The sequence below is a fragment of the Centrocercus urophasianus genome, unplaced genomic scaffold (genome assembly GCF_019232065.1).
Source record: "Centrocercus urophasianus isolate 14NV4802_14NV808 unplaced genomic scaffold, USGS_Curo_1.0 seq_16, whole genome shotgun sequence".
In the NCBI taxonomy this organism is placed as follows: Eukaryota; Metazoa; Chordata; class Aves; order Galliformes; family Phasianidae; genus Centrocercus; species Centrocercus urophasianus.
This window is the reverse complement of record NW_024884711.1, coordinates 19,113,200-19,137,614: the sequence shown is the minus strand read 5'-3', so window position 1 is coordinate 19,137,614 and position 24,415 is coordinate 19,113,200. Positions and strand designations below refer to the sequence as shown.

General features: G+C 37.3%; 1 protein-coding gene across 7 annotated transcripts in view; it reads left to right on the top strand.

Annotated features, from left to right (window-relative positions):
• The window catches only part of HDAC9 (histone deacetylase 9), a 438,875-nt gene that overhangs the window by 215,936 nt on the left and 198,524 nt on the right, over positions 1-24,415 (top strand). For 5 of the 7 annotated variants that reach the window (XM_042817004.1, XM_042817002.1, XM_042816998.1 and 2 more), the window contains 4 exons: positions 6,088-6,329; positions 7,281-7,431; positions 9,512-9,638; positions 11,610-11,731. In XM_042817004.1, the coding sequence (XP_042672938.1) occupies positions 6,088-6,329; positions 7,281-7,431; positions 9,512-9,638; positions 11,610-11,731 (642 nt within the window). The remainder of the gene's footprint in view (positions 1-6,087; positions 6,330-7,280; positions 7,432-9,511; positions 9,639-11,609; positions 11,732-24,415) is intronic. The other 2 variants (XM_042817000.1, XM_042816999.1) reach the window with 2 other exon arrangements.

Below are 24,415 nucleotides of genomic sequence, written 5' to 3'. Positions count from 1 at the left end.
TGAAATGAGTTGTAATTTCTTGTGGTTTTTTTTTTTCTAAGAGAGGAAGTTTTAAAAGTACAGATTGCAGCAGAGTACTTTGCTGTCCAAAAAATCATTGTGCTGCCTTTGAAAAACATCTTTCATTTTTATTTGCTGTCTTGTTTTTTCTCTTGCCCGTGACAACCAAAATCCAGGCTATAATTGAGGAATTGTAATTAACCAAAAATATTTAATATATATAAAATTTGAATATATAAATGTTTGAATTGAGTGAAATCTGAAGGACACTGTTTGCTACTTGGGTGCATCCTTTTGCATAATTGGAGGAGAAAAAATTTCCGTCAATTTTAAATATTGAAGGAAAAGTTTTATTACAGAATCCAACTACCATCCACAATTTGGATGCTTTTGTCTCATTAAAGATATTAAAATGCGATACTTTCAAGCCCATCTTCTTTCACCACTGTAGTCATGAGAGAGAATCTGGATCAACCTTCTCGTATGGCATAAAGAAGTTTCGCCTGTATTGAAGTCAACAGAGGGATGACAGATTATACCAGCTGAGAACTGAGGGACAAGATTTTAGCCACCAGAGGTGAAATGATAAAAGCATCCCATGAGAGGTATCCTAACCCTTCACAGCTTATTGATCATCTGACTTGTACATCTGATTCTGTACTGGTTATTCTTAAAATGTCAACTTCTAAAGTGCAGGTCTTGTAGAGAGGCCCAGCTTCCACCTTAAGGTTATGAAAATCTCTCCTTTGCGGAGTAAGCTCCAAATTAGGAAATTTGTCTTGGTTTGTTGAGCAATTGCTCTAGAAGTTTTCATGCCAGACTCCATCCTCTTTAGTCACGACTATTCAAAACCATGTTGTTCACTTAATTTCCAAGCATCCCCATAGCTGACACATTGCTCTGTTTTTGTTTACACTGCCTTTGAGGGCAAGCAGATCCTTATCAGTATGCCAGGACTCCTCTTAGATTACAGTGAGCAATGTTCCTGTAATGCTGCTTCACTGTGAAGAAAGCCCTGCCCCAGTTAGCTCAGAAATTTTAACTCCTTTCCTTGTGCCCCATCTCTGCTGTGTTATGGGTGTTTCACTGACTGGCCATTCTTTTTCTGCCCCTTTCTCTTTTCTCTTATCCAATTGCCAAAATTTCCCTCCTACCTTTTATTCCTTAATTCTGAAACTTCCAGCCTCCTGCAGTATTTCATCTTTTCAGTCCTTTTCCATCCTTTTTAGACATCATTATGGCTTTTCAGATATCAGTGCTTTTCAGGTCTTGAATAAGGTGGCACATAAATTCTAGGTATAAACTGGAAAGTAAATGTGATGTTCATTTTTGATGGATCTTCTACTCTTTCCCCTATTTAGAAGTATTTTCTGTAACTTCTTTACTTCTTTGAATATGTCGTGATTTACTGATGACTAATACTGAAAGGCAAGGTTTCTTCACTTTCTCTGAATGAAGAGGTAAAAATGGAGGCAGTCTCTTTTACACTAAGGTGTACAGTAAGGTTGTTTTCATGAAAAACATGAAAACTATGCAAAGCACTGTAAAACCTAATAATCATTTCAAGAGGGGTTATTTTAAAGAAGAGAGTTCAAAAGAGTTGCTCCGGTTTAAACAGTTCTCCTATTCTCTTCTTTCTTCGTAACACTTCACTGGATACTTGGGATGAGGAGTGCCCATTTCCTGACAGGATTATTCTTCAAAACTTTAGTTGTTGTTTTCAGGAATATACTTTTCATGGCAAGTACTGAAATTTCCAGCTGGGGGTTCTCTTGCCAGATGTGATTCTTGTTTAGCATTGCAACTTTAGTAGTTGTCCTTGGTCACTCCTTAAGCCTTAACTGCTTCTCGAGTAAAACACTGCCCTAGATGGACAAGCAAAAGCAAGAGCCAAGCTGACTTTCTTTGCTGCTCCTCTGTCCCTCTCCTGGTCTAAAAGCACTATTGATGGCATGAGAAGTTCTGCTGTGAGAGGGTTAATGTGAATCCCCACAGTCTCAACAAATTAACACAGTTTCCCTAACATAAGAATCATAAATGCCCTGGACATGTTCTCATAAACAAGTGGACGAGAATTCTTCGGTACATCTCAAATTAAGAATGGCAACACTTCAGCTCATGGCAGCAGCCCTTCTTTAAGTTCCTGTTTTTAAAAGTGACATAAATGTCTGCCACGAAGGGTAACTGCTAATAACAAAAAAAAGAAGGTTGCCTCTCTTACCATCTCTTGGGAGATGATGGTAAGAAAGCAGGCTATATTATTTGCTGGTATTTTCCTTTAATGTTTGCGGTTCGTAAGACTTGTATATTCTAATATACCAGTGTGCAGAAATTAGTCACTGAAAGCCAGCTTAAAATTCTGTCTCCTAGTGAAAGTTTTTCAGTGATTCCCATTTTCAAACATGTTTTCAAAAATCAACACACTAGGGTAACTAAGTAACTAAGAAACAACTAAGCTCTTTTACCTCTTTTCATTTGCACTACAAGCCTTTAAATATACTCAACAAGCATGCCATTTTGCAAGTACCTTATTTTCTTTCCACAGAATGTCAAAAGCACTGCAGGCAGTGCAGCTATGGAATATAATTGATATGGATGTTCTCCTGAGACTGTTTTTGTTGTTACATTTCAAGGGAAAGGCTCTTGAGATTTTATATGAAAAACAAATACATATGCCTTTTGCAATTTGTTGTAGCTGAAAATAAAATATTTTTCTACTAAAATGTTAGTATGTTTCCTGGAATCACTGAGCTTTCAATAACATTTTTAGTTAATATTCTGCAGCTTCCTGTGGTATTCACCACAGCTAACTTGAGCTCAGGGAGTTCAATTTCAGTTATTTGTAGGGAGGACTCTCTGGGTGTGCCCTGCAGTCATCAGGGATGTCGAGAAGGGATGTCCAGACCATAGCTCAAGGAGCACAGGGCAGGGTCCCACCCTGAATTGTACCTGCCACAGCTTTTCTCTGTTGGACACCAGAAGTACTGCAAAACAGGGTTCCTCCGAGTGGAGATAACCTTTAGGAAACTCAGACTCATATTTTCTTTCATTATCCATCCTTTTCCTTCACTGGCTAGTAGCTTGATGAAACCTACTGTTGGAAGTCCTGCTTCCCACTGCTTCATGTGATGTTTGGAAGTTGTGTGTGCTGATTAGGGCATTCATTTTTCTACTGCAAAAATACAAATCTCTTTGTGTCAAGGGGGTTGAAACATAAAGCAACCTAATGAGAATAAACATCCTGCATCACCTTTTGCCTTTTTAGTTAGTGGGTGGCGAGGAGAAGATGCTCCAATTAAAAGTCAAAGTTTTTAAATAGACTGGTTCTAATTTTGTGCTCCATTACACACTTTTTCACACACCTTGTTCAAACTCCACAGGGCCTCTTGGTCACTTCCTTGTTAGCTGATAACAAGTAATAAGAATGCAAAGGGCATGTGGCATCAGGTTTGTGTAACAGACAGTAGCTCAGTGTTTGGTTTGGTGATTTTTTAGTTATGTGTGTGGAATAATTTGGTTGAGGAGGTTAACTGTTTTCAATGTAACTATTAACTCTTAGAGTTTTGAAACAGTAATTACACATTAAAGATAATAGCTATGTCAGCAGTTAGTGGTAGTATTGGAGGTAACCTTACTGTTAGCAATATTTACAACAGGAAATAACTGTTTGTCTTTATTTGTCAGTAAACATTGACTTTTAAATGAAAGAGTAAGTATTGATTTCTGTGGGCTCAAGAAATACTTTAATGTTTATTTTCCCCTGTGTTTCTGAATGAGGTAAAGTTGAACCTGATGAAGTAGGTGTTCCAGGATTAGATTTATTATTTGGGTCTGTAAAAATTCTTGAAAATGTGTTTCTTACCAAACCGATTTCAGCTCTCCATTTTACTAATTGTGGAAGGAAGTTTTCATTATTGGAAAAATAAGGAGACTTACCCTCACTGTTTCAGAGAAGCGCTCTCAAAATGAAGAAGTGGGATGCTCATCAGAGGTAGGAGGTGTAATCAGACTGAATCTCCACACAGACTTCTAGGGGTTGTTTTGCAACCAGTATCTGCAAAATAAACTGCAGGATTCAGTTTGCAAACACTATTGCAAATCAAACCCTGCAAGGTTTGCAGGGCTCCAGTTACTATTATTGCTCTTAGTAAGGCTTATTATCCTGTCACAGAACTGTAAGAAAATCCATCTCTCCACTTTAAACATGATAAGCCTTTGTCACCTACAATGCAATTAATGTTAAAAATAGCAGAGAGTCTGTGATAAGATTGTGACTTGCAGGCAACGAGCCATTGTCCAATGCTGGAGACTTATCCAGAGGGGCAGCCAGCCTGCAAAGCTCTGTCAGCTTGCTGATTGCTGTTTCTCTCAGAGTTGGATGAAATATTCATGTCTTTGCTCTGCTCTCTGCAAGCACTATTGATTTCTTGTATAAACGCAGCTATATTTAGTCTAGACAAATGGAATGTGGATTGCTGCTGAATAAGTGGGATGAAAGGCAGGGCTTTTGCCTGTCCATTTCTCTTGGTCTGAGGCAATTATTTATAATCAAGAGCAGTTTTTGTAAGTTAAAGGTGATTTTTTATAATTTAGCGATTAATCTCAGAACAAAAGCAAGCACTTACACACAATCATTCTGTTGGGATAGCGGGTTAAGGAGGCAAATTATGCTCTGAGGTTTATAATAACAGTTACTAGGATTTAAAAAAAAAATAAATGCAAAAACAAACGCAGGAAATGTTATGTTTGCAGAATGTTGACAAGAAAAGAAAGAAAATAATGTGGTCAGTGAAACAGATTCAGTGCCTCACTTTTTTTTTTTTTTTTCTTTTCACTTTTTTTTTTAAATATCTGTTGTATATTTTGTGCTGGTAGATGTTATGGTGCAAATAGAATTCAGTTCTGTCCATTTACAATTTTCTCTGCAGCTCTACTGTTCCTATTTGCTAGACTTTTTCACCATCTCATTTTGGTTTTCTCCTTGGAAATAAATGCAGTTCCAACAGGAATAAAAGTAGAAAATGCATATACAGCATATTCCCTGTTTGTTTCCTGAAAGCATGCTTGTTTTCAGTTAATAATCTTATTTTTCTAATATAATAGTAGGAATTCGTTAATGTGTTTGTATTCCACTGTCCTCTAGTGGGTGGAATCAGAACTGCTAAGTGCTATCGCAGGCCCTGTGCTGTTTTCCTGTTGTAAAAATGATATTAGTTAGATTTTATTCTATTTCAACAGGTAGAGTTATGTTCTGTCTTGTCATTTAATATGAAAAGCTGGACTTTAGAAGTACCATGGTGAAAATCATCAGGTCTCTCTTTTTTGTTCTGCTTTTTAGTCCCTTCTATTTAAATCAGGAGATGAAAAACTGCAAGATTCTGCAGTAACTACTTTAATACTAGATTATAAGTATATACCATTATGGCAGCAAATTGAAATAATGTGTTTTGATTTTCTTGAAAGTTATGCAGAGGGTATTAGGCCTAATCCATTCCAAAGACAGTGGTCACTTTTTGATGAAGCTTTATCGTAACTTCTCATCTTTTATGTCTAATTATTTTCCTATTTCATGTGACTCATTCCTGTGTGTTTGCTACAAAGCCAGATACATGCAATAGCTATTTATGCATAACACAATCCTTGGATAATCTACGTCCTAGCTTTCACTTTTTAGGGAAATCTCTTGCAACCCAGTGAGAACTACTGCCTTCATCTCACTTGAAGAAATGCCTCAAGTGTTTGTGGTTAAGCTGTCGTAGTACCTATGAGGTTCTCAATAAACACTGCTTCCCAAGGCTGTGACATTGTTTTAGACCTTGATTGCTTGTTGATCTATTTAGCAGAATATTAATCTGGAAATATTTTTGCAGAGAACAGAAACAGAATAATAAAATAATTTGGAAAATCTCAGGTTGCTAGTAGAAATATCAGATGGTTGCATACAGTATAGTTTGCATTCTTGTTGGCTCTGTAAACTGAGGGAGTCTATGAGTGAAACTGTCTTTTTTTCGTCAGTAAGAGTCATCTCTATTCTATTTCTCTGATTATATTTAAATGTAGATATGTTTTGTTGTTTTCTTTTCTCAGTGGATGTGAAGTCAGAGGTTCCTGTGGGATTAGAGCCTATCTCACCATTAGACTTACGAACTGATCTCAGGATGATGGTTCCCATGGTGGACCCAATTATGCGTGAAAAGCAGCTACAGCAGGAGCTACTTCTGATCCAGCAGCAGCAGCAAATTCAGAAACAACTGCTGATTGCAGAGTTTCAGAAACAGCATGAAAACCTGACCCGCCAGCACCAGGCCCAGCTCCAGGAGCACATAAAGGTAGCAACATTTCTCATTTATCCTTCGGTTTATTGCAAACTGTGTATGTTTAGGCAGACATGAAAAGAGAGTGTTCATGAAAGATTTGCTGTGTCTGAGAGATGGACAGTGAGTGTTTACTCCTATGTGTCTGAGTGATATAAGCCTTTTCAAGAAAAAAACATTACCAGCAAGTTGTACCTAGCAAACCAAGGTCGTATTATTAGACTCCCCAAGCTCATGAAGCTGCTAAATGCACTGAAAGTCAAAATACCAATTTCACAGTGTTATTTTTTCAGCCAGAATACAATATGGCTGTCTTCTCTGTGTGCACAATTCTCAGTATATGAAAAGACTTATTTATTTGGCTGCAATCTGAATTTGTGCCCACAAATCAGTGGACATGTATGTAATATTTGCATTTTAAATGAAGCTAGGGCCTACAGATATTTTCACTCTTCTGTGATCTGCCTCACATGACATTTAAACAAACAAACAAATAAATACATGTATGGGGTTGCATATGTTATGGTAGGATTGCTCTAATGGATTTTGGCTGGGAATTTATGTTCTTCCATTTAATTTTAATTTTTCTTTCTGATCTACTTGTCATTATACTACTTTGCAAAGCTTCTGCTGGCTGAAGCTGACAAATGCAACTGAATACAGCAGCCTCAGTTTGGTAATACTTTGGCAAAGACTATTATACAGTATTCATGCATTTTTGGCAAAACAGAAAGAAAAGAAAGCACAGCAGTCAGCTGCTACTTGATGTTAGAGTTCATTTTAGTGACAGCTGGTGATGCACTGTGCTGATAAAAAGTCTGGGGAAAGGCAGTTAAGAGATAAAAATAAGAGTAAGCACAAAAAAAAAGCACTAGTGCTCTGTTATTCAAGGGAGTTGTTTTGACCAGGACTGACATACAAAACACTGCAAGCTGCACATTCTCATGTCTTTTTGTTTTGTGCAAGTTACAACAGGAACTCCTAGCCATTAAACAGCAGCAAGAACTTCTCGAAAAAGAGCAGAAACTGGAGCAACAGAGACAAGAGCAGGAACTGGAGAGGCATCGCAGGGAACAGCAGCTTCCTCCCCTCAGAGGCAAAGAAAGAGTCCGAGAAAGTAAGTGCTAATGTACCCTGAATTCAAATACAAAATTAATATATTCCCCTTTATCTTCTCCCAGCTGAAGAGACCTGAAGCAAGTCTGTGACAGTTGAAGCTGTGCTTGCAGAAAGGCAGAACCACCTGTTGCACAAAACAACTCTGCTGTTTTGTGTGCAGATTTGGAGAACTGCAGGAAAGCATATTCTGACAGACTTGTAGATACGTGTCTCTTTTTATGAAATAGGAGGGAGTTTGAAAGCCTGAATCTTCACTTGAATTTCTCTCTGAAAAACTTATTTCCTAATACAGATATCACTACCAACCAGCAATCTATGTTAATAGTGAGGTTATTTGAGCATTTTTTCAAGACTGAAAATATTATGAAGTGTTTATGAGTATCTTCACCTGAGACATCTAAATACTTTTTTCTTAGTTACAAAGACAGTACTTCTTGAAACTGCCTTATATTTCTTCAGATACCTTTTCATGAGATCCGACAGGAAGTTATTTCTAGCTCATATGTAGCTCTGAGATAAATGACAAAAGATACTGTTGGAATTTGATGCTCACTAGAGGGAGACAGATACAAATAATTCACTTCAGTCAGGTCAGCTTAAAAGTCAGGTCATGAAGATACATTGTGAAGGTATTTAAAATGAAACTGCCACATGTAGATATTGGTATCTGCCCTTCTAATTAAGCAAGATTCTAACTAAATAAAGACCAAACAAGAAAAGAGTTGTACATAGTACTCATGGGAAACATATACTCCTGCTTTTTTTTCTTGGAAAACTGTATCAGTTCGATAGTTTGCCATACTGTAGACTTTATAAGTTAGTGTCCATAGGGCTTCCTTTACTTTGGTAAACATTGAATCATAAAAGCATCATATTGCTGTGATGATGTTAGTTTTACATTCTTTGGGGGAAACTGAGGAATACCTCCATTTCTTTGTCTATGGAATTCCTTTGTCTATGTTTTCTGGTAGTGCATTAACAGTCTGAGGTTGTTCCTTTAACCTTTTCATCCTAATCTAGATGGCTTACTTGCTCTCTGTAATATTAATAAATTATTTAAACCACCCAGAAGGAGAAGGGTAACAGAAACTCCAACCAAAAAAGGATCCTATTAGGGATATGAAAATCAGCATTCATATAAACAGTTTGACTTTATTCTCACACCAAAGATGAGCAGCTCAATGGTGCCTTTCTCCATTTGGCTTGCTCGTTACACTGCACCTAGCCAAGCAGCACTTATGACCCCCAGCCCTAGCATATGCTGCTACTGATCTGCTTAATGAGTAAAGGAGGGAAGGAAAGTACTAAGGGTGCCGTTAGGGTCTGAAGCTGAGGGGTAATAGAAGTGCTTTATGGGAATCAGGTCACAGGGAGACGTGCGCACTGGCTAACTATGCTGTTGGGTAACCAAATACTTAGAGTATCAGTATTCCTGAGTACGGCTACTTTCAGAGAATCACTTCTCTTCCTTCTCTTTTTTATCACTGTTTGGGGAAAACGGAAAGATTTTTTTTTTTTTTCTTTTATGTTCTATTTACAAAGAATATTATGGCTATGAGTAAGAAAGCATTCCCCATGTTGGAAGAGGGAATCAGTTTACTTGACATTGACATGCACTGCCCTACCATCAATTTACAGAAAGTGCAAACATTCTTCACTGCTACTTCAAAATGACCTTTTGTCACTTGCTTTTTAGTTTTTTCATTGTTTTTGGATTTGGGTATTATTAGGAAATGATTTAAATTCTTTGGATATATCTGGCTCTGGATAAATGGCCTCATCTACTGATGAGATGAGTCATGATTCCTCATGACTTCATTGATTTTCTGGTTTGTGGCCAACTTTAGTCTTCTACAAGCAAACAATCCAAACGATATCTCCTTTTGACTGATTTCCACCAATGCTTTTTATGGTTTATTTACAACTCTCTCAGCAGTAAGGACATAGATTGTTTTTTTCCTGTTTTTTTTTTTTTTTTGTTGTTGTTTTGGTTTGGTTTGGTTTGTTTTTTGTTTTCTTGAAAATAAAAATAAAATAAATAAAGATGAGATGTGTTTGATTTTTTTTTTTTGTCTTAGGAGCAGTAGCCAGTACAGAAGTGAAGCAAAAACTTCAGGAGTTCCTGTTAAGTAAATCAGCAACGAAAGACTCTCCAGCAAATGGAAAGAATCATTCCGTGAGCCGCCACCCCAAGCTCTGGTACACGTATGTTCAGTGTTCAGCTGTTTCCTTGCCTTATCGAGGTAGCTCCTAACAGTAGACACAATGCTTCTTCAGTGGGGATGTTGAGAGTCTAACTCCAGAACAAGATGGAAGAACAAGCAAGAAGTCAGCAAAATATATATATATGATATATATGTGTAATATATCTAGCTGAGCTGAAGAGTACTTGGTAGACAGTAATGACATGAGAGGTATACAGAGCAGACTGGTGTCTGAAATTTATATAAACCTTTTATTCCAACTGCTTAATCTCTTGATGCCATCACAAATTTTCCAACTACACTTGCCATTTTTCCAAGTCTCTTCAGTTTTTACACATAGAACAGTTTGTGCTTGACTTACTCGGATTTTGAATCAATCACAGCTTGTTTCTTCTTGAAGAGATCCTGTTTTCCAGTGAAGTTATTTATATCCTGTAAGTAAATCACAAATATAATGGATCTTTTAACTTTTTTTTACTGTGATAGAGTAAGAAACCTCTGATTCAAAACAACATTCTGATGATGGCTTGACATTGATAAGAATATGCTTAGGCCACTGAGACAAGTGATTTTTTCAGATTCTGTTATAGATATATTACTGTTCCAAGAGCTTACAGTGATTACTCCCCCTTTTTTTTTCTTTATTTTTAACTAATTAATATATTTTTAATCTCTTTATTACAACAGACACGTTTTTAAAAGTTAATTAAAAAAAAAAAAAAAAAAAAAAGGAAGAAAAGAACTTCGGATGCATTTCTAAAAGAATTTCAATATTATCCCCAAACTAATCTTTACAGGTCAGACAAACAGAAATGCATATGGTACACTAGATTTTAACCTAGTACTTGTTCTTTTTAAAAAGCATTACTGAAGCGCTTTCATCTGAGCTTCTCCTTTAGCTAATCAGAGCACTGTGATAACATGATTTAATACACAATTACATTGTTTCTTCTAGAAGTAAATAATTTCCAAATGATGTGTAAAATTCTCTTGAGTACGCATGAGTTATGAACTAGTGGTCTGAACTTATTCTGGTCTTCAGATGTATGAGAATTATGCGTTCTACAGGGAGATGTCTTCTGCTACATGAGGGAAACTTTCATGTTAGTGCTTCTCTTTGACAAAAAACATAGCATCACATGATTAAACATTTAAAAGAAAGGGAGAGGCTCTGTAAGTAAAATTATGTTTAGACAAGCACAAAGTACAAAAGTTTCCGTCTTTTCCCCTCTCCTCCTCTAAACAAAAATATCAACCAAACAAAAAAAACCTGTCATTGAGCCAAACGATGCAATTGCTTTGCAATGTACTATTTACATGTTCAGAAAAATCTGCCCATACTCTTTCCTTCATTCAGCATTTGTCAGAAAGTGCTCTTCAGTTTAGAACTCCTCTGCTGAAGTGTTATGTTCTGCAGAGTTGTATCCCCAGAAAACTTATAAAATGAACTTGAATGCAAGTTTTAACTTCCCTGTCTAAATGGTTTACATTTTTTTCAAGAGATAGTAATATCTCAATATTTTTGATTCATTTCATATAACACCACCACCATCCCACCCCACAGAAGTCCCCCTGTCTTTTTGTTGGAAAAGGCTGGGTCAATGTATATCTATTTGTACGTAATAAACAGGACTTTAAATGGCTTTTGCTGTGCCTCAGCTGGTTCACATTAAAATACAACAATCTGAAATGGTCAGTTTTCCAAACTGGTGACAGATCCTGTCTGTAGGTCAACATGACTCTTATCCTATGTGACTTTTATAATGAGTGCAAATAGTACATTCTTGGGAATCCCAAGGAGTTCCATAACTTACTGTAAAAGTAAGAAATTTGTTACATGAGCCTGTGGTTTGTGCACACTTAGAGGAGCAAGAACATAAACACAGCTGAGACATGTGTACAACACGTGTAGATAGTTACTGCTGGTCACCTCAGTGCCTGCTAATTTGTGACCTCTCTGTGTCTGCTGCAGGGCTGCCCACCATACCTCACTGGATCAAAGCTCTCCACCCCTGAGTGGGGCCTCGCCGCCATACAAATACACTTTACCAGGATCACAGGATGCCAAGGATGATTTTCCACTCCGTAAAACAGGTGAGTTAGAGTAGTTCATTCAATCCCCTTACTGAGATTTCTTTCACCCTTTATTTTAACCAGGTTGTCCACCAACAAGGCATGTATCATAATCTGCAAAGTCTGTTCAGGATGTTACTAAGAGTAAGCTCAAAGATCCTGACTGTATCTTTACAAGGTTGGCTTGACCACATAGTATCAAGAGTCATTATTTCCCACTCCTAACAGCTTGGGCAAGCTTCAGTCCTGACGAACTTAGTTTCTAAACAAACTGTAATTTCATGGATCTTTTGTGGTATTGTCTTTATCTCAGTATTACTTCTGAGTTTAATAGCTCTCGCTCTCTCTTTTGCATGGTAGATATAGTATCTACTTCAGATGATATGCTGCCTGAAGGCACTTTTTTTCAGGATGCTGTGAAGAGAATTCATGAAAAGAGAAAAAATTGGATTAATGTTGAATTTTGTGACCTTGGTTGAAAAAGGCTATATGCATATCTCTATGAATGTGCATACATGCATATGTTTGCATATGCTTTTTACTCACGAGAATGTCAAATTTACAATAAAATGTTCATTTGAACATTTCAGAATATTTCAGAGGGTTTAGCAAATAAACCTTTTTTTCTTGATAGCAGGTGAACTGTAGACTTGTCTTTTTCTGCACCATAAAGCTAGAAGGATGATGGTGGAGTCCATGTGGCTGTTACCTAAGGTCTTTGGTGCAGTGACCGGTATCCAGGAATGCAGGGAGACACTAGGAGAGGAAAAAAGAAAAAGAAAAGAAAACATTAGGTCTCTTATTGCATGAGTCTGCTGTTGAGTGATATAGTTACATTCAGAGGGAAAGTCTGACCCCCTACTGTGCTAACAGCCTTTGAATGTAATTTAGCCACTGGGAGATTGAAAACTAAGTGCAAAACTGGTACTGACTTGAAAAGAAGTGGCATTTGGAAGCACTATACATTCTGAAAGAAAATCCAGTCTGCATCTAATACTTTAGAGTAGATTCTCTAAGCACGTATTATGTCCCCAAATATTTTTGAAAGAATGGAAAGCAAAATGCTGATTTATTCTGTCTGAATTATTCAAAATGATCATTGAAAAATATGGTGGCAGTATAACAAGATTCCATGAAATCTTGCTCAGGCTGTTCAGTTGCAATAAACCTGTACTTGGTTCTCTTCTTAATTCCACTGTACAACATACATTTCCCGTGCCATTAGGCTATACATTTTCATTTTTTAAACGAAAGAATACATTCTACATCTTCTAAATGCTATGAATTTATCTAAGTTTCTGAAAGCAAGTTTTAATTTTTCTTCCACGTTTATGTATCTTAAATGTTATGATTGATATTTATGATGTGTCAGACTGTTGATCTGTAAAACAAAACATTTTCAAACACTGTAATAGTAAAGTTCTCGTGCAGCTGCTAATACTTTTATATCTCTGTGGGGGTTTCAAAATATTCCTTAATTCAATTCCCATTGTCTGCATAAGAGGACTATAATATAATTAAATCCAGATGTTTTCTATATGTTATTCCAAATATTTGGGCATGCAATGCATCAGTTACAAAGCTGGACAAAGGACATGATGACTCTCTGAAAAGATATCTGCAGAACGTATAGACAAATACTAATATAATCATTAACATGACTGCTTTTATGAAATTTACATAGTGATTCTGATAAGCATATAGAAATGAAGTGTAAAGCACGTTGTGTTAGCAAGGGAGCGTACTCAATAGCTCTCTGCATCCATGAAAATAGCAACTGTTAAATATCCTGTTTACATGTTCAGTCTCTGCCTGTCCTGGATTTGTAATTCCAGCCTTCAGCTACATCCCATCCCCACAAAGGTTCCAATGAATGCTCATCAGGTTGAGAGTAAAAGCAACAGGAACCAGACTGACACAAGTCAAATGACCCTAAACTTATCTGAGTGGTAATAGGGCCATCCTCCAGGCAGAGGGGACATTGTGGAGCCGGTGTCATCCTCAAGGGACAAATCTAGACAAAGATGTCCCACGAACACTCATATCTATGGGCAAGCCATAAGCCTGCAGAAATCTGACCTTTGCCATGAGGGGTGAACCTCTTTTCCTTTCCTTAGGGCTATGAACGCTTATTGCCACTGGCTCCTGGTAAACTTTCTGTGCTGCTGAACCTGCATGAAGTCAGCAATTCATATGAAAGTGAATCTTACATTCCTTTCAGCCTCCAGAAGGGAATACCTTTTATAGGCTTTAATCACAGTTTTGGTTTGCTTCTCAATTTTATTTGCCGTAAGCATAATATGGAATACAGAGGTATCTTTCATTTCAGCTTTAGTGTAATGCTCATTAAAGACAATTCTGGTTCAATCTGTTACTCTAAGATCAGATTTAATGTGAAGCAAAAAGTGTGATTCCCTCATGGTGTCCTGATATGTTCTTCCCTACCAGAGAACACTGAGCGTTACACAGGCATTGCAAGTCCTGAGACCTTCTTGCTTACTTTCTCAGTAATCTATATAGCCCAGTCCTGATGTATCATCTCCTTGTTAAACTTTTAAAAATGAATGTGGATGGACTATGGCTAAGGAGAAAATATTCTGTCTAATTTTTATTCTTCTGACATCTGGCTACATAGGTAACTAGGGTAGTGCTTAACAGCTGTGCTGTCTGTATGCTTACAGTGAGGTACCAGACTTAGTGTACCAGTGCACTGGCTGTAATTATTCAGTACCTCTCAGGCATGTGGATTATTCCTTCCCTTACAAGATGCAGCAGAACTTGCTAGCAGTAGGCTTTGTGCAGTTTAGCTGCATGGAGGATTGGGACTGTCCTAGGGGCTAGAGGCCAGGAGATGCAGCTCTTTGCACAGCTGCATTCAGATGCTGTGTGTTGACAGACTTTCAAAAAGAGCAGAGCAAGGGGAGTTATTGCTTCACTGGACAGCTAAATATACCATAAGGAGAAGCTATACATCTGTAGCTGAGATTAGAATTTGGCCGAAATAGACTAAGAGCAAATTTTAAAAGTGCCCAAGATTTCACCATGGATACCTGTTGTAATGTGTGAGCTTTCTGAAAACACCCAAAAGTCTTGAGCAGCACATGGCTCATTAACTTCCAATGATACTAATGTGTCTAAATTGCCCGGAGAGGTTTGAAAATTCCTCCCCATTACTAAACACTTTTGAAATTCATACTGACTGCTGTAAGAGCTCTGATGGGAGCTGTGCACTTTTTAAAACATGATCATTTAATATGGAGAACTTTTGATTGCTGATCTCCATAATTCAGTGGTCTATTGATCTGGGAAAATATTATCTGTTTGAAGAGATTGCTGTAAAGCTGACAGAAGTGTAGCAAGTCACATGGGTTTGATAGGCAAAAGGTTCTCAAGGAAAGCTTTTCCTTTTTCTTTTTTTTTTTTTCCACTTTGTTAAAATGAACACAGAAATTCTGGCAACTGCCCATAATGTTTGCATTGTCTTCACTCTGTAGCATTTCATTTTCTGTGTGAGGTGTTGCTGCAGAGCTCTCTAAATATCTCAAAGATATGTGCTTTTCAAAAATATTCCTAGTGGTGGAATTTCTACATTTTGCTTCATGCTTTGAGTTTTGAAGAGATTTCTGGGATTATCAGCATATCAAGTATAAAGTGTTTTTTCTTTCATGAATTTAGCACAGTCATTGCAGAATGGGAATGTCAATCCCAAACCAATTTATTTTGGTTTTATGCCAGATTAATCTTTCTTTGCTCATGGACTTTATAAGCTTACAGTTTGCATTTTTGCTTAGATATATGAGCATCACTCACAGTAGCACTATTTAAGAAGATGTTTGTGACTTGCTTACCAGAAACTGGAAATATGTTCAATGGAAATGTAACACAGTTTTTTTTTCTTAAGTAGCAGATAGTACAAAGTTTTAGTTTGCAAGGGGGAAATTGTGTAATTTCACACAGGAAAAAAAGAGGAGATGAAGGATAGTTTAATGTTGTGATGAAAGAAAGGAAGGAGGCTGTACTGCATAGTCATGAAAACAACTTTGTAAAAATGACATTATGTTAACCTGATTAGGCAGTAGAATAACAGCATAGCTCTCGTGTAATTAGAGTGAAAGATTCCTGAATAAGAACTCAGTAGATGCAATTTTTTAAAAAAAATTAATTTGAACATTAATTTGAACATCATTCTTTCTGCACTTAGTGACTCAGTAATTTGCTGGAGTGGTTGAAACTGAGAAGAAAAACATTTTGTGTGTGAAAGTTTTTTTCCCTTTCCCTTTCATGTCACCAAATTCCATTTCTGTTTGCATTTTCTAGGAAAAATTCTCTTGTGAAGTAATAGTATATGAAAAAGCTGGATTTCTTTTGGTCTTCAGTGAAAAAAAGAAAGGCTTAGAGAATCACAAACCCTCAATTATTGTGTCTGCCAAAATGAAGAAGTCAGTCTCAGTAGAGAGTCATTATTTTTCTCTTTGTTTGTGAGCAAGCACAGCGAATGGGAGAGGCACTTTGCTTATTGAGGCAGGGAAAGAAGGCAAATTTTTTTCTTTTTTTTTTCTTTTTTTTTTTTTTTTCTGATTTTATCCTGTTTTTCAGAGATACTAAACATTCCTGCCTCCTAAACAGTCTTGTTAAATTCAGACTAGGTGATTTGACTGAAGAAAGTCACCAGCACTTACTGCAGAACAGGAAAATAGAAAGACATATCCTCCTTTCCAGCCCTTCTTTTATGATTTCTGTTCCCATATAGTCATCAGACTTCTGTAGCCTTCCAAAGTTCATTATCAGTACATAGAGAGAGCGTAAGAGTGAGTCTGAAGAAACTGTTGCTAACAGCTTTTTCCAGATACAGTATCTGGAAACCACCAGCTCTTGGGAAGTGTAACACCACTGTAACCACCATGCCATGCTATAGCCATCCCAAGTCTGACTGCATTCTGTAACTTCCTACGGGGTGCACAGGAAGCAGTGCCATGTCACTCTAATTCCAGCTACGTGGAAAATATTCTGAGGCACATTAAGACCGACTAAAAATGAATGACACTGTTTGAGAGTAAAGAGCTTGCATCGGTATGCTTTAGTATGCATGCCAAGGTCTGCACTGGGATTTAACAGGAGTCATCACTACAGTGATGACCAAAGGCCATCTTCGTCTTTCCATCAACACTTAATTGTTCCTCCTGTATCCTTTCTTTAACACTTACTTTTAATCCAGGAAGCCAAGTTGTTGTGCATGGGTGACTAATCTTATTCAATGATGACCTACATAAAGATTTTTCGTTGTATTTTTGTTTCGGTCCAAATTTTACTACTTGTATGTATATCACCTTCTGTCCTGCCAATTATCACTCTGTTGTGCTAGAAGCTGAATCTTCTTGATGGCTTGACTAATTATGCAGTCTTATTCTAAATGCTATCTTCATTTTCCTTCTGCTGCCCTTTGAGTAGCCAAAATTGATTTGCAAAGTTCTCTGTCATGTGTTTACCTAAAGATTTTGTAACACAAACTGTGTGTGTTTTCAGAAACATTTTATAAATCAGTACTGACAAGTAGCTTGCATCATTTTTATAAGTAAGTAATTAGATAGTAGCCACCATTTTTTACTTTTGAGCCTAAAGAAACTTAAATAAAAAACAATCCTAAAATCTGGAGGATTCTAAGAGCACAATGTCTGTTGAAATTTAAGTGAAGTGATTGTTATGTTATTTGACAAAGTCTCTTCTGTTTGGGTAAGTAAGTTACAAAATATTGCGTATAATATCTGAAATTCTTTGAAGTCAGTAGCAAACTTCAGTTAGATTTGAATGAGCGATTTTTTCTTCTACTGTGTCAAGGGCAGGGACAGTTGACAATTTTCAGTAAAGTAAACAAGTCTAAAAGATGGGAAAAAGAGAGAAACAGAGAGAAGTGGTATCATATTATCCAAAGTAGAATATGTTGGTCAGTAAAGATTGCACTTCTCCAAACTCCTGCAAAACGCACTTTCACTGAAAAATCTCTTCAAACCCACAGTTCTAATTAAAGGTTTTAGTTGCCAAATAACATGTTCAAGCTAAAGCCAAATAAGTATTACAGAGCCATTCATGAAGATCGGCATAAGCTTTGTACTTTGCTTTTGATTTTCTCATGGGAAAGTAATATAAATGAGAGTGATACCTCCCTGTTGGCTTTAACTGTTAGAAATGCAAAGCATGCTGAAATTGTACATAATTCTCTTCCAAAGGAAAGGAAATAGCATTTCAATGGTTTTCCTCGGTGTCTCGTTGAGTTATGGTGGTGCACAATTATTCCTGTTAAATTACTCTACCAGATGGAAGGTTACATTGTATATTTAGCTAATTAAGTTGTTGGAGACTGGAATTATATCCCAGAGCATAAAGAACCTATCAAAAAGTAAACTTATATTAATTTGGTTTTGTTGTTAAGATATAATATCAAATTCTAATTAAGATATTAAACGAGTGGGTTTTTTTTTGAGACATCCTTTCAAAAAGTCAGCCTTGCCTACAAAAGTCAGACAAACAGGCTTTTAAGCTCCAGACAACTTTAGAGCCAAATTTAGCTTCATTTGCCTTCATACCTAGGTGTGCTTGAGAGCAATGTTGCCCAGAGTTCTTATCTGTTAGGGAAATAGTATATACTGCATTTTGGTGCTCCTGTTTTCTTGGCATTCAGTACCATTGTAACAGAGTCCCTCTGCTAAAATTCTGTTTTGTTTTTGAGCAACCTCAAGTAGTATGCTTCAGCAAACCAGACCTGTCCCACTATCATCTACTAATATCTACTCTTCTCAAAATTGAGGGGAAAGAAATCACGCTTAATCATGAATTTTTAAGGACTGAAAATATACTTCGTTGTGCTAACTACCATCAGTGAGTTATCACTGCTGGATATTTTTGTAGATTAAAACCTTTGGGATTTAGTCAGCCTATTAACCAATTCCTTTTTTCTATAAGGCTTGGGGAATAACCTTATAGTGAGCAATCTGGGAGGAGTGACTGACACACCAGGAAGCTGTGCTGCCATTCAGCAAGACTTGGACTGGCTGGAGAGTTTGGCAGAGGGGTCCTTATGAGTCCAACAAGCACAGATGCAAAGAAGGAAGTAACTGCATGCACCAGTACATTTTAGGGGATGACGTGCTGGAAAGGAGCTCAGAAGAGAAGGACCTGGGTGTCTTGGTGGACAACAGGTTGACTGTGAGCTAGCAGTGTGCCTTTGTGGCCAAAAAGTCCATTAAAAATAGCATGGCCAGTAGGTTGAGGGAGGTGATCCTCCCCTTCTACTCTTACCTTGGGAGGCCACATCTGTCGTACTGTATCCAGTTCTGAAGTATTCAGATCAAGAAAGGGAATTTCTAGAGAGAGTCCAGCAGAGGGCCACGGATGATGAGGAGCCTGGAGCATCTCCCTTCTGATGAAAGGCTGAGAGCCCAGGGATTGTTCAGCCTAGGATGGAAGACTGAGGGGAATCTTCTTAGTGCTTGTAGTTTTCTAAAGGTAGGAATCAAGTGGATGGTGCAAGGCTCTTTTCATCAGTGTCCAGCAACAGAACAAGTGGCAGTGGGCACAAACTAGAGCAAAGGAAGTACCATATGAACATGAAGAAAAGTTTGTTTATTTTACAGACCACTGGAACAAGCTGCCCAGAGAAATTGGGGAGTTTTCTTCTCTGGAGATATTCAGAACGTGTCTGTACACTTTCCTGTGCAACTCAATGTAGGGAACACACTTCAGCAGATTGGTTGAATTACTACATCTGAGATTTCTTTCCAACCACTAAGATTCTAGGATTCTGTGATTTTCTAATTTAATTATTCTTAAAAATGAAATAATGTATCTAGGGGTTACATTGTGGTCCTGAAAAATCTGACACTTATTCACTAGAGAAAGTAACTTTTCCTTTGGAAAAAGTTAGTGATTCAATGGATGTTGAAGGAGGATTTGGGGTGAAGAGGGAGATTTGCTATATTTACAGAAAATGTAGTATTATATTCTCATTGCATCTTTGCAACTAGAACAGACTGGTGTGTATGGTCAGAAGTAGGGGCATGAATAATCAATGAAGCCAATAGGACTACTGGTCATGCACAACTAAATTTGTTTTTTGTTATTCAAATGAGGGATGCCTTCTGTCAAATGGCCTGCTTCACCTTCTTCTTCTTTCCTACCTCCTGAGAACTAAGATACAGTTTGGCTCCCATAATTACTATTAAAGTGCAAAAAAAATTACAGACTTTGAAGATGGACAGCAAAGATGAGAGTTAATTTTAAATTATAATTTTTCTATTAGTCTGTGTGTCAAGACACCATAGTATTACTTATCTTTTAATCCCTTATTTATTATTGTAAAAGGAGTATTGTTTCATATGGGAGAAGATTAAAATTGACCTGGTATGGAAATAATATGCTGCAGTTTCATTCTACTTGAAACATAATGAAGACTCAGGAGATCTCATTGAAACAATTATATAGCCCAAATTGGTGCAAATGAAAGGAGATAGTGCTTCTCTGCTAAGAAAAGAAATTATTAAGAATTGTATTAAGTCCTCACTTCTTTTGCCTCACAGGATACAAGCAGAACAGTTCTCAACAGGAAATATCTCTTATTGGTCAGCCTTTCATGAACAGTGTAAAGATCTCTAGTTCTGGCTAAATGGACACAGCACTAAGTTATTCCTACTCATAACTTAGTAAGGCATTCCTAGAAAAATAATACTTGTTTGCATGGATAATCAGAAATTTTATATTTTCATACAGACTGCAATGAATAATGGGGAAAAGTTAAATATTCAAAATGGCTTCAGGGAATATTTCATTTTTGAACGTTTTTTAGGAAATCAATGAAAAATTGCTAATCTTGTTAAATTGGCTTCCTTAGCCTGAAGAGAGCTAAAGAGATCCTCTCTAATCTAATTAGCTGTTTTACCATGTGTTTCACTAAACCTGTTTTTTTATTTGGGGAATGGATATTTTCCTTAGTCTGAATAAATAAAGTGTTCTACCTTTTACAGAAGTAAAATAAAGCAAAGGACTAAAGGGTTTCACATATGAGCAACATTCCCCTTAAAGCACATGATTGTACAGGAAACAGTTTCTGTATAGACTGAAAACACATTAGGTGATGCAAGCCAGAAAAACAAAGTGTCTCCATCCTATACCTCTGTATCTGGTAACTCCCTCCTGGTTGGGACCACCCAGCGGTCAGGTCCATGTAGTTCTTGGAAGAACTTTAGAGCAGATATGTAAATGACTTTTTAGTCTCATGAATCTAATTTAATACTCTTTCAGAAATATATTTTTTAAATGACCAGAATTTAAAAGTCAACGAGCCTAGAGAATTATATTATGTTCTGGTATCTTCCAGCCTGTCAGCTAGTGGAGAGAATGTTTTGTACATTTATTGTTTAGTATTGTCTTGCACTGGAATGTGGCTCTCTACAGCAAAAATTAATCATGTATAAAATCAAAAAGTATCTACTTGTCTTGCCCAGCTCTAATATATTCAGTGCTGGGGAGGTGGCTGCCTACAGGAAGCCAGACCAGAAGTACAAATTTCCAAGCAGAGCAGAGAAAATTTATGTGTCTGCTAGAAATGTGTGTAGCAGAGGAATGACTGGGAGACCATCAAGTCCCCTCCCAGAAGGACAAACTCATTCACATCTCTCCACAAAGCAGCTGGGGAAGCTGGAAGCAGGTTTGGTCCTGACCTCTGTTCTTTGCATTTCTAGCTTTCCACTTGCATTCATATTTTGATGAAGAAGCCCAGATTATCTCCTCATTTATCCTTTCTGGTGACATTAGGAATATACTGCCTGCCTCACTGATTGGGAAACTGGGAGAATTCTCCCTAACACCTTGCTCTGAGGCTAAGATCTTGGAAACTTACATATGCCTCTTCTGATTGTTTTCATCAAAAACAGCAGAAGTGAGGGGGGATTTGATGTTTTCTTTGATCTCCGGGTCCTGGCATGGCATGGATACACAGGCTACTTTCTTAAGTGTATTACCATGGTGAAGGGAAGCCCACAGCATAGACAAGGAAACTTGTGCTATGCATTGAACCCACAAAATAAACATATTTTCACAATATGTTTTCTTCCATTCTGCTCCTCCTGCTTCAAGGGAAGTCACCACATATATCTCAGATTTATATAACAATCCACATTCAGTGTGTTCTAGGGAATTCTCATTTGTCATAGTACTAGAAATAAGCTTGACAAAGGTTAACCCAGTGGCATGCAAGCAATAATACTATCATGCTAACCAGTGTCACCTCATCATTTTCTCTTGTAACTCCAAAGATCTATACCCATACATATTCCGTTTGTCCTGTAATTTACACTTCGAGCTTTCACAGGTACAATCTTGTCATGGTCGTGTGTTGGAAAGCACATAAAGCTTGTCTGTGCGTGAATCTCTACTAGAATAACACAAAAAATAACAACCTCAGTGGGAAAAAGAAGGACAGATACAGAAATAGAGAATAGCAGTGACAAGATAGAATTACTTCATAATCATGAAGTCTTTGTTTCATAGTTTTTTCTATTGGCTTAAATACTTTAGAGAAGTATGTGTTATTGTTTCAAAATGATCTTAGTGATAACAGTTGGAGCCTGAGCAACAGGGAATGATTTATATTTCTCAAGTAAAATGTGAAATTTTGCTGCTGATTCTGCTGTTAGAGAAATCGTTGTAGCCAAATTTAGTATCATTTACCTCAGCTGCCCCACAGCTTTTTTAAGGCAGTCTACCAGCCAAGAAAAGGAAATGCTTTCACTTTAGAGCCTTTGGAAGCCTGGACAAAAGCTCACTTTCTGTTCTTCAGGTTTCCTATATATGGCTTTCTGCTGGAGATGAGGACCTGCTCACTATGCACTCTCTCCCATCCCCCATTTCCTGCCTGGGTTCATTAAATGCTGATTTGGAGTTGGCACACACTTTTCTGATACAAAAGTAGTACTGTGTTCCTGGAACCATCAGAAAGTAGTGCATTATTATCTTTCACATTCCCTTCATATATATGCACTCTCTCCATGCATAGAATGGATTTTTATCCCTTCTTCTTAAATATCTGTGTATCTAATAAAAAGAAACAGATTGAAGCAGAGCTCTGTCAAAAAAGAAAACCTCAGCTCATTTGGGAGCAACTTTGCCCCAGGCTGTATTCTTTAATGCTAGTATCTGCAAATTGCTAGTATTAAGCAAAGTGGAGTATGTGATATAATGACTTCATGAATCATTTTCATATCTCTAATGCTTGTGTTTCAATGTCATGTTACTCAGGAGAGAATACTTTCCTATCTCCTGAACAATGATAGTTGTAATGAAATTAGTGTATATTCATATAGAAGTCTGTGTATTTTCTGTTTTAACAGTGCAGTTAGTTACTTCTTTCTCAGTAGATGAAGCCACCATAAAAGATGAGAAAAATCGCAAGATGCTATCTTTTGTCTTCATCTGAGAAGAATTATCAACATTTTCTGTTCTGTTGAGATAACTGTAAGTCCTAAAAGGAGTTAGGTAACTGATTCTTGGATTGCTTATAAGATCTTCTGTTGTTGTCACTTTACAGTCAATTAAAGAGTAACAGCAAGCACTAAAAAGAGGCATTAAGGAAGTAGTGCTGATACTCTGAATAAGCCATATTACTGTAGCACTCATTATTCCAAATTAGCCTGCACAGTTGCATAAACAAAGTCATTCGCAGGTTCATCTTTCTTAAAATCCATTTGACTGAATCGGTCAAATGGATGACAACTGATTCCCATCAAAATAAATAACATGGACTTTGATGTCCTTTGAAGAAAATCACTGTTTTCTTTTCTATTAAATACTTTCAAATAATATATTTTCCCATTTTCCATGTGGGAACAGATTATTGCTTGTCCCAAAGTGCTAAATTGTGTAGAAGCACAAAGATTTGCAGACTGAAGAGGCTCGGCTAATAATGACCAGCCAATATCAGGTGTATCCTGGCTCTAGGTGAGTAGACCAATCTATCATCTTACTGCCTTGAAAAAGCGTAGCCCTGTTTTCGTCATCTGCCATGATCCCAGCTGTGTGCTTCTTTTCTCTTATTTCATGCACTCTGGCTCTTTGGTCAGATGTTTCAGCTCCCTGTAGTTGTAGGAATCTAACACAGCAAACCTCACCTCAGCACCTTCAGCAGTGTAGAGCAGTTCTGTTACCTCAGGAAGATGAGATACAGGACATATCCTTTATCAGTTAGAATTAATTTAATCTGGAGTATTGGACCTTAGTGGGATGCTTAGTGATGTGCAGAAAAGTAGCCACATGCAGTAACAGCTGCAAGACTTCATGAAGGATTTTTCAATGATTTTGTGATATTAATGGGTGAAAAAAGAAGGTTAATTCTTGAGTTTGTACCTGCCTGAGGAAGCTGTTCTGCAGCAAGCTGGTGAGTAAAGTTTAAGCCTCAGGAGTTATTTGGCACTGGCTCCCCAAGTGGCGCTCCTGTTCCACACTGACAGTGATTTTCAGTGATGAGCATAGTCAGATTTGCTACTGGATTAATTATACTGAGCAAAGATTTGAACCATGTGCAGCAGAAATACTTGTGGGATGGCCAATGCAGAACAGGTATTTAAAGCAATGTCCGTCTGAAGACCAGTTCTAAGAACTATGAGTTGAAGTATCAAACCAAATACTCATCTAAATCATAAAGCAAATTGATTACTATAA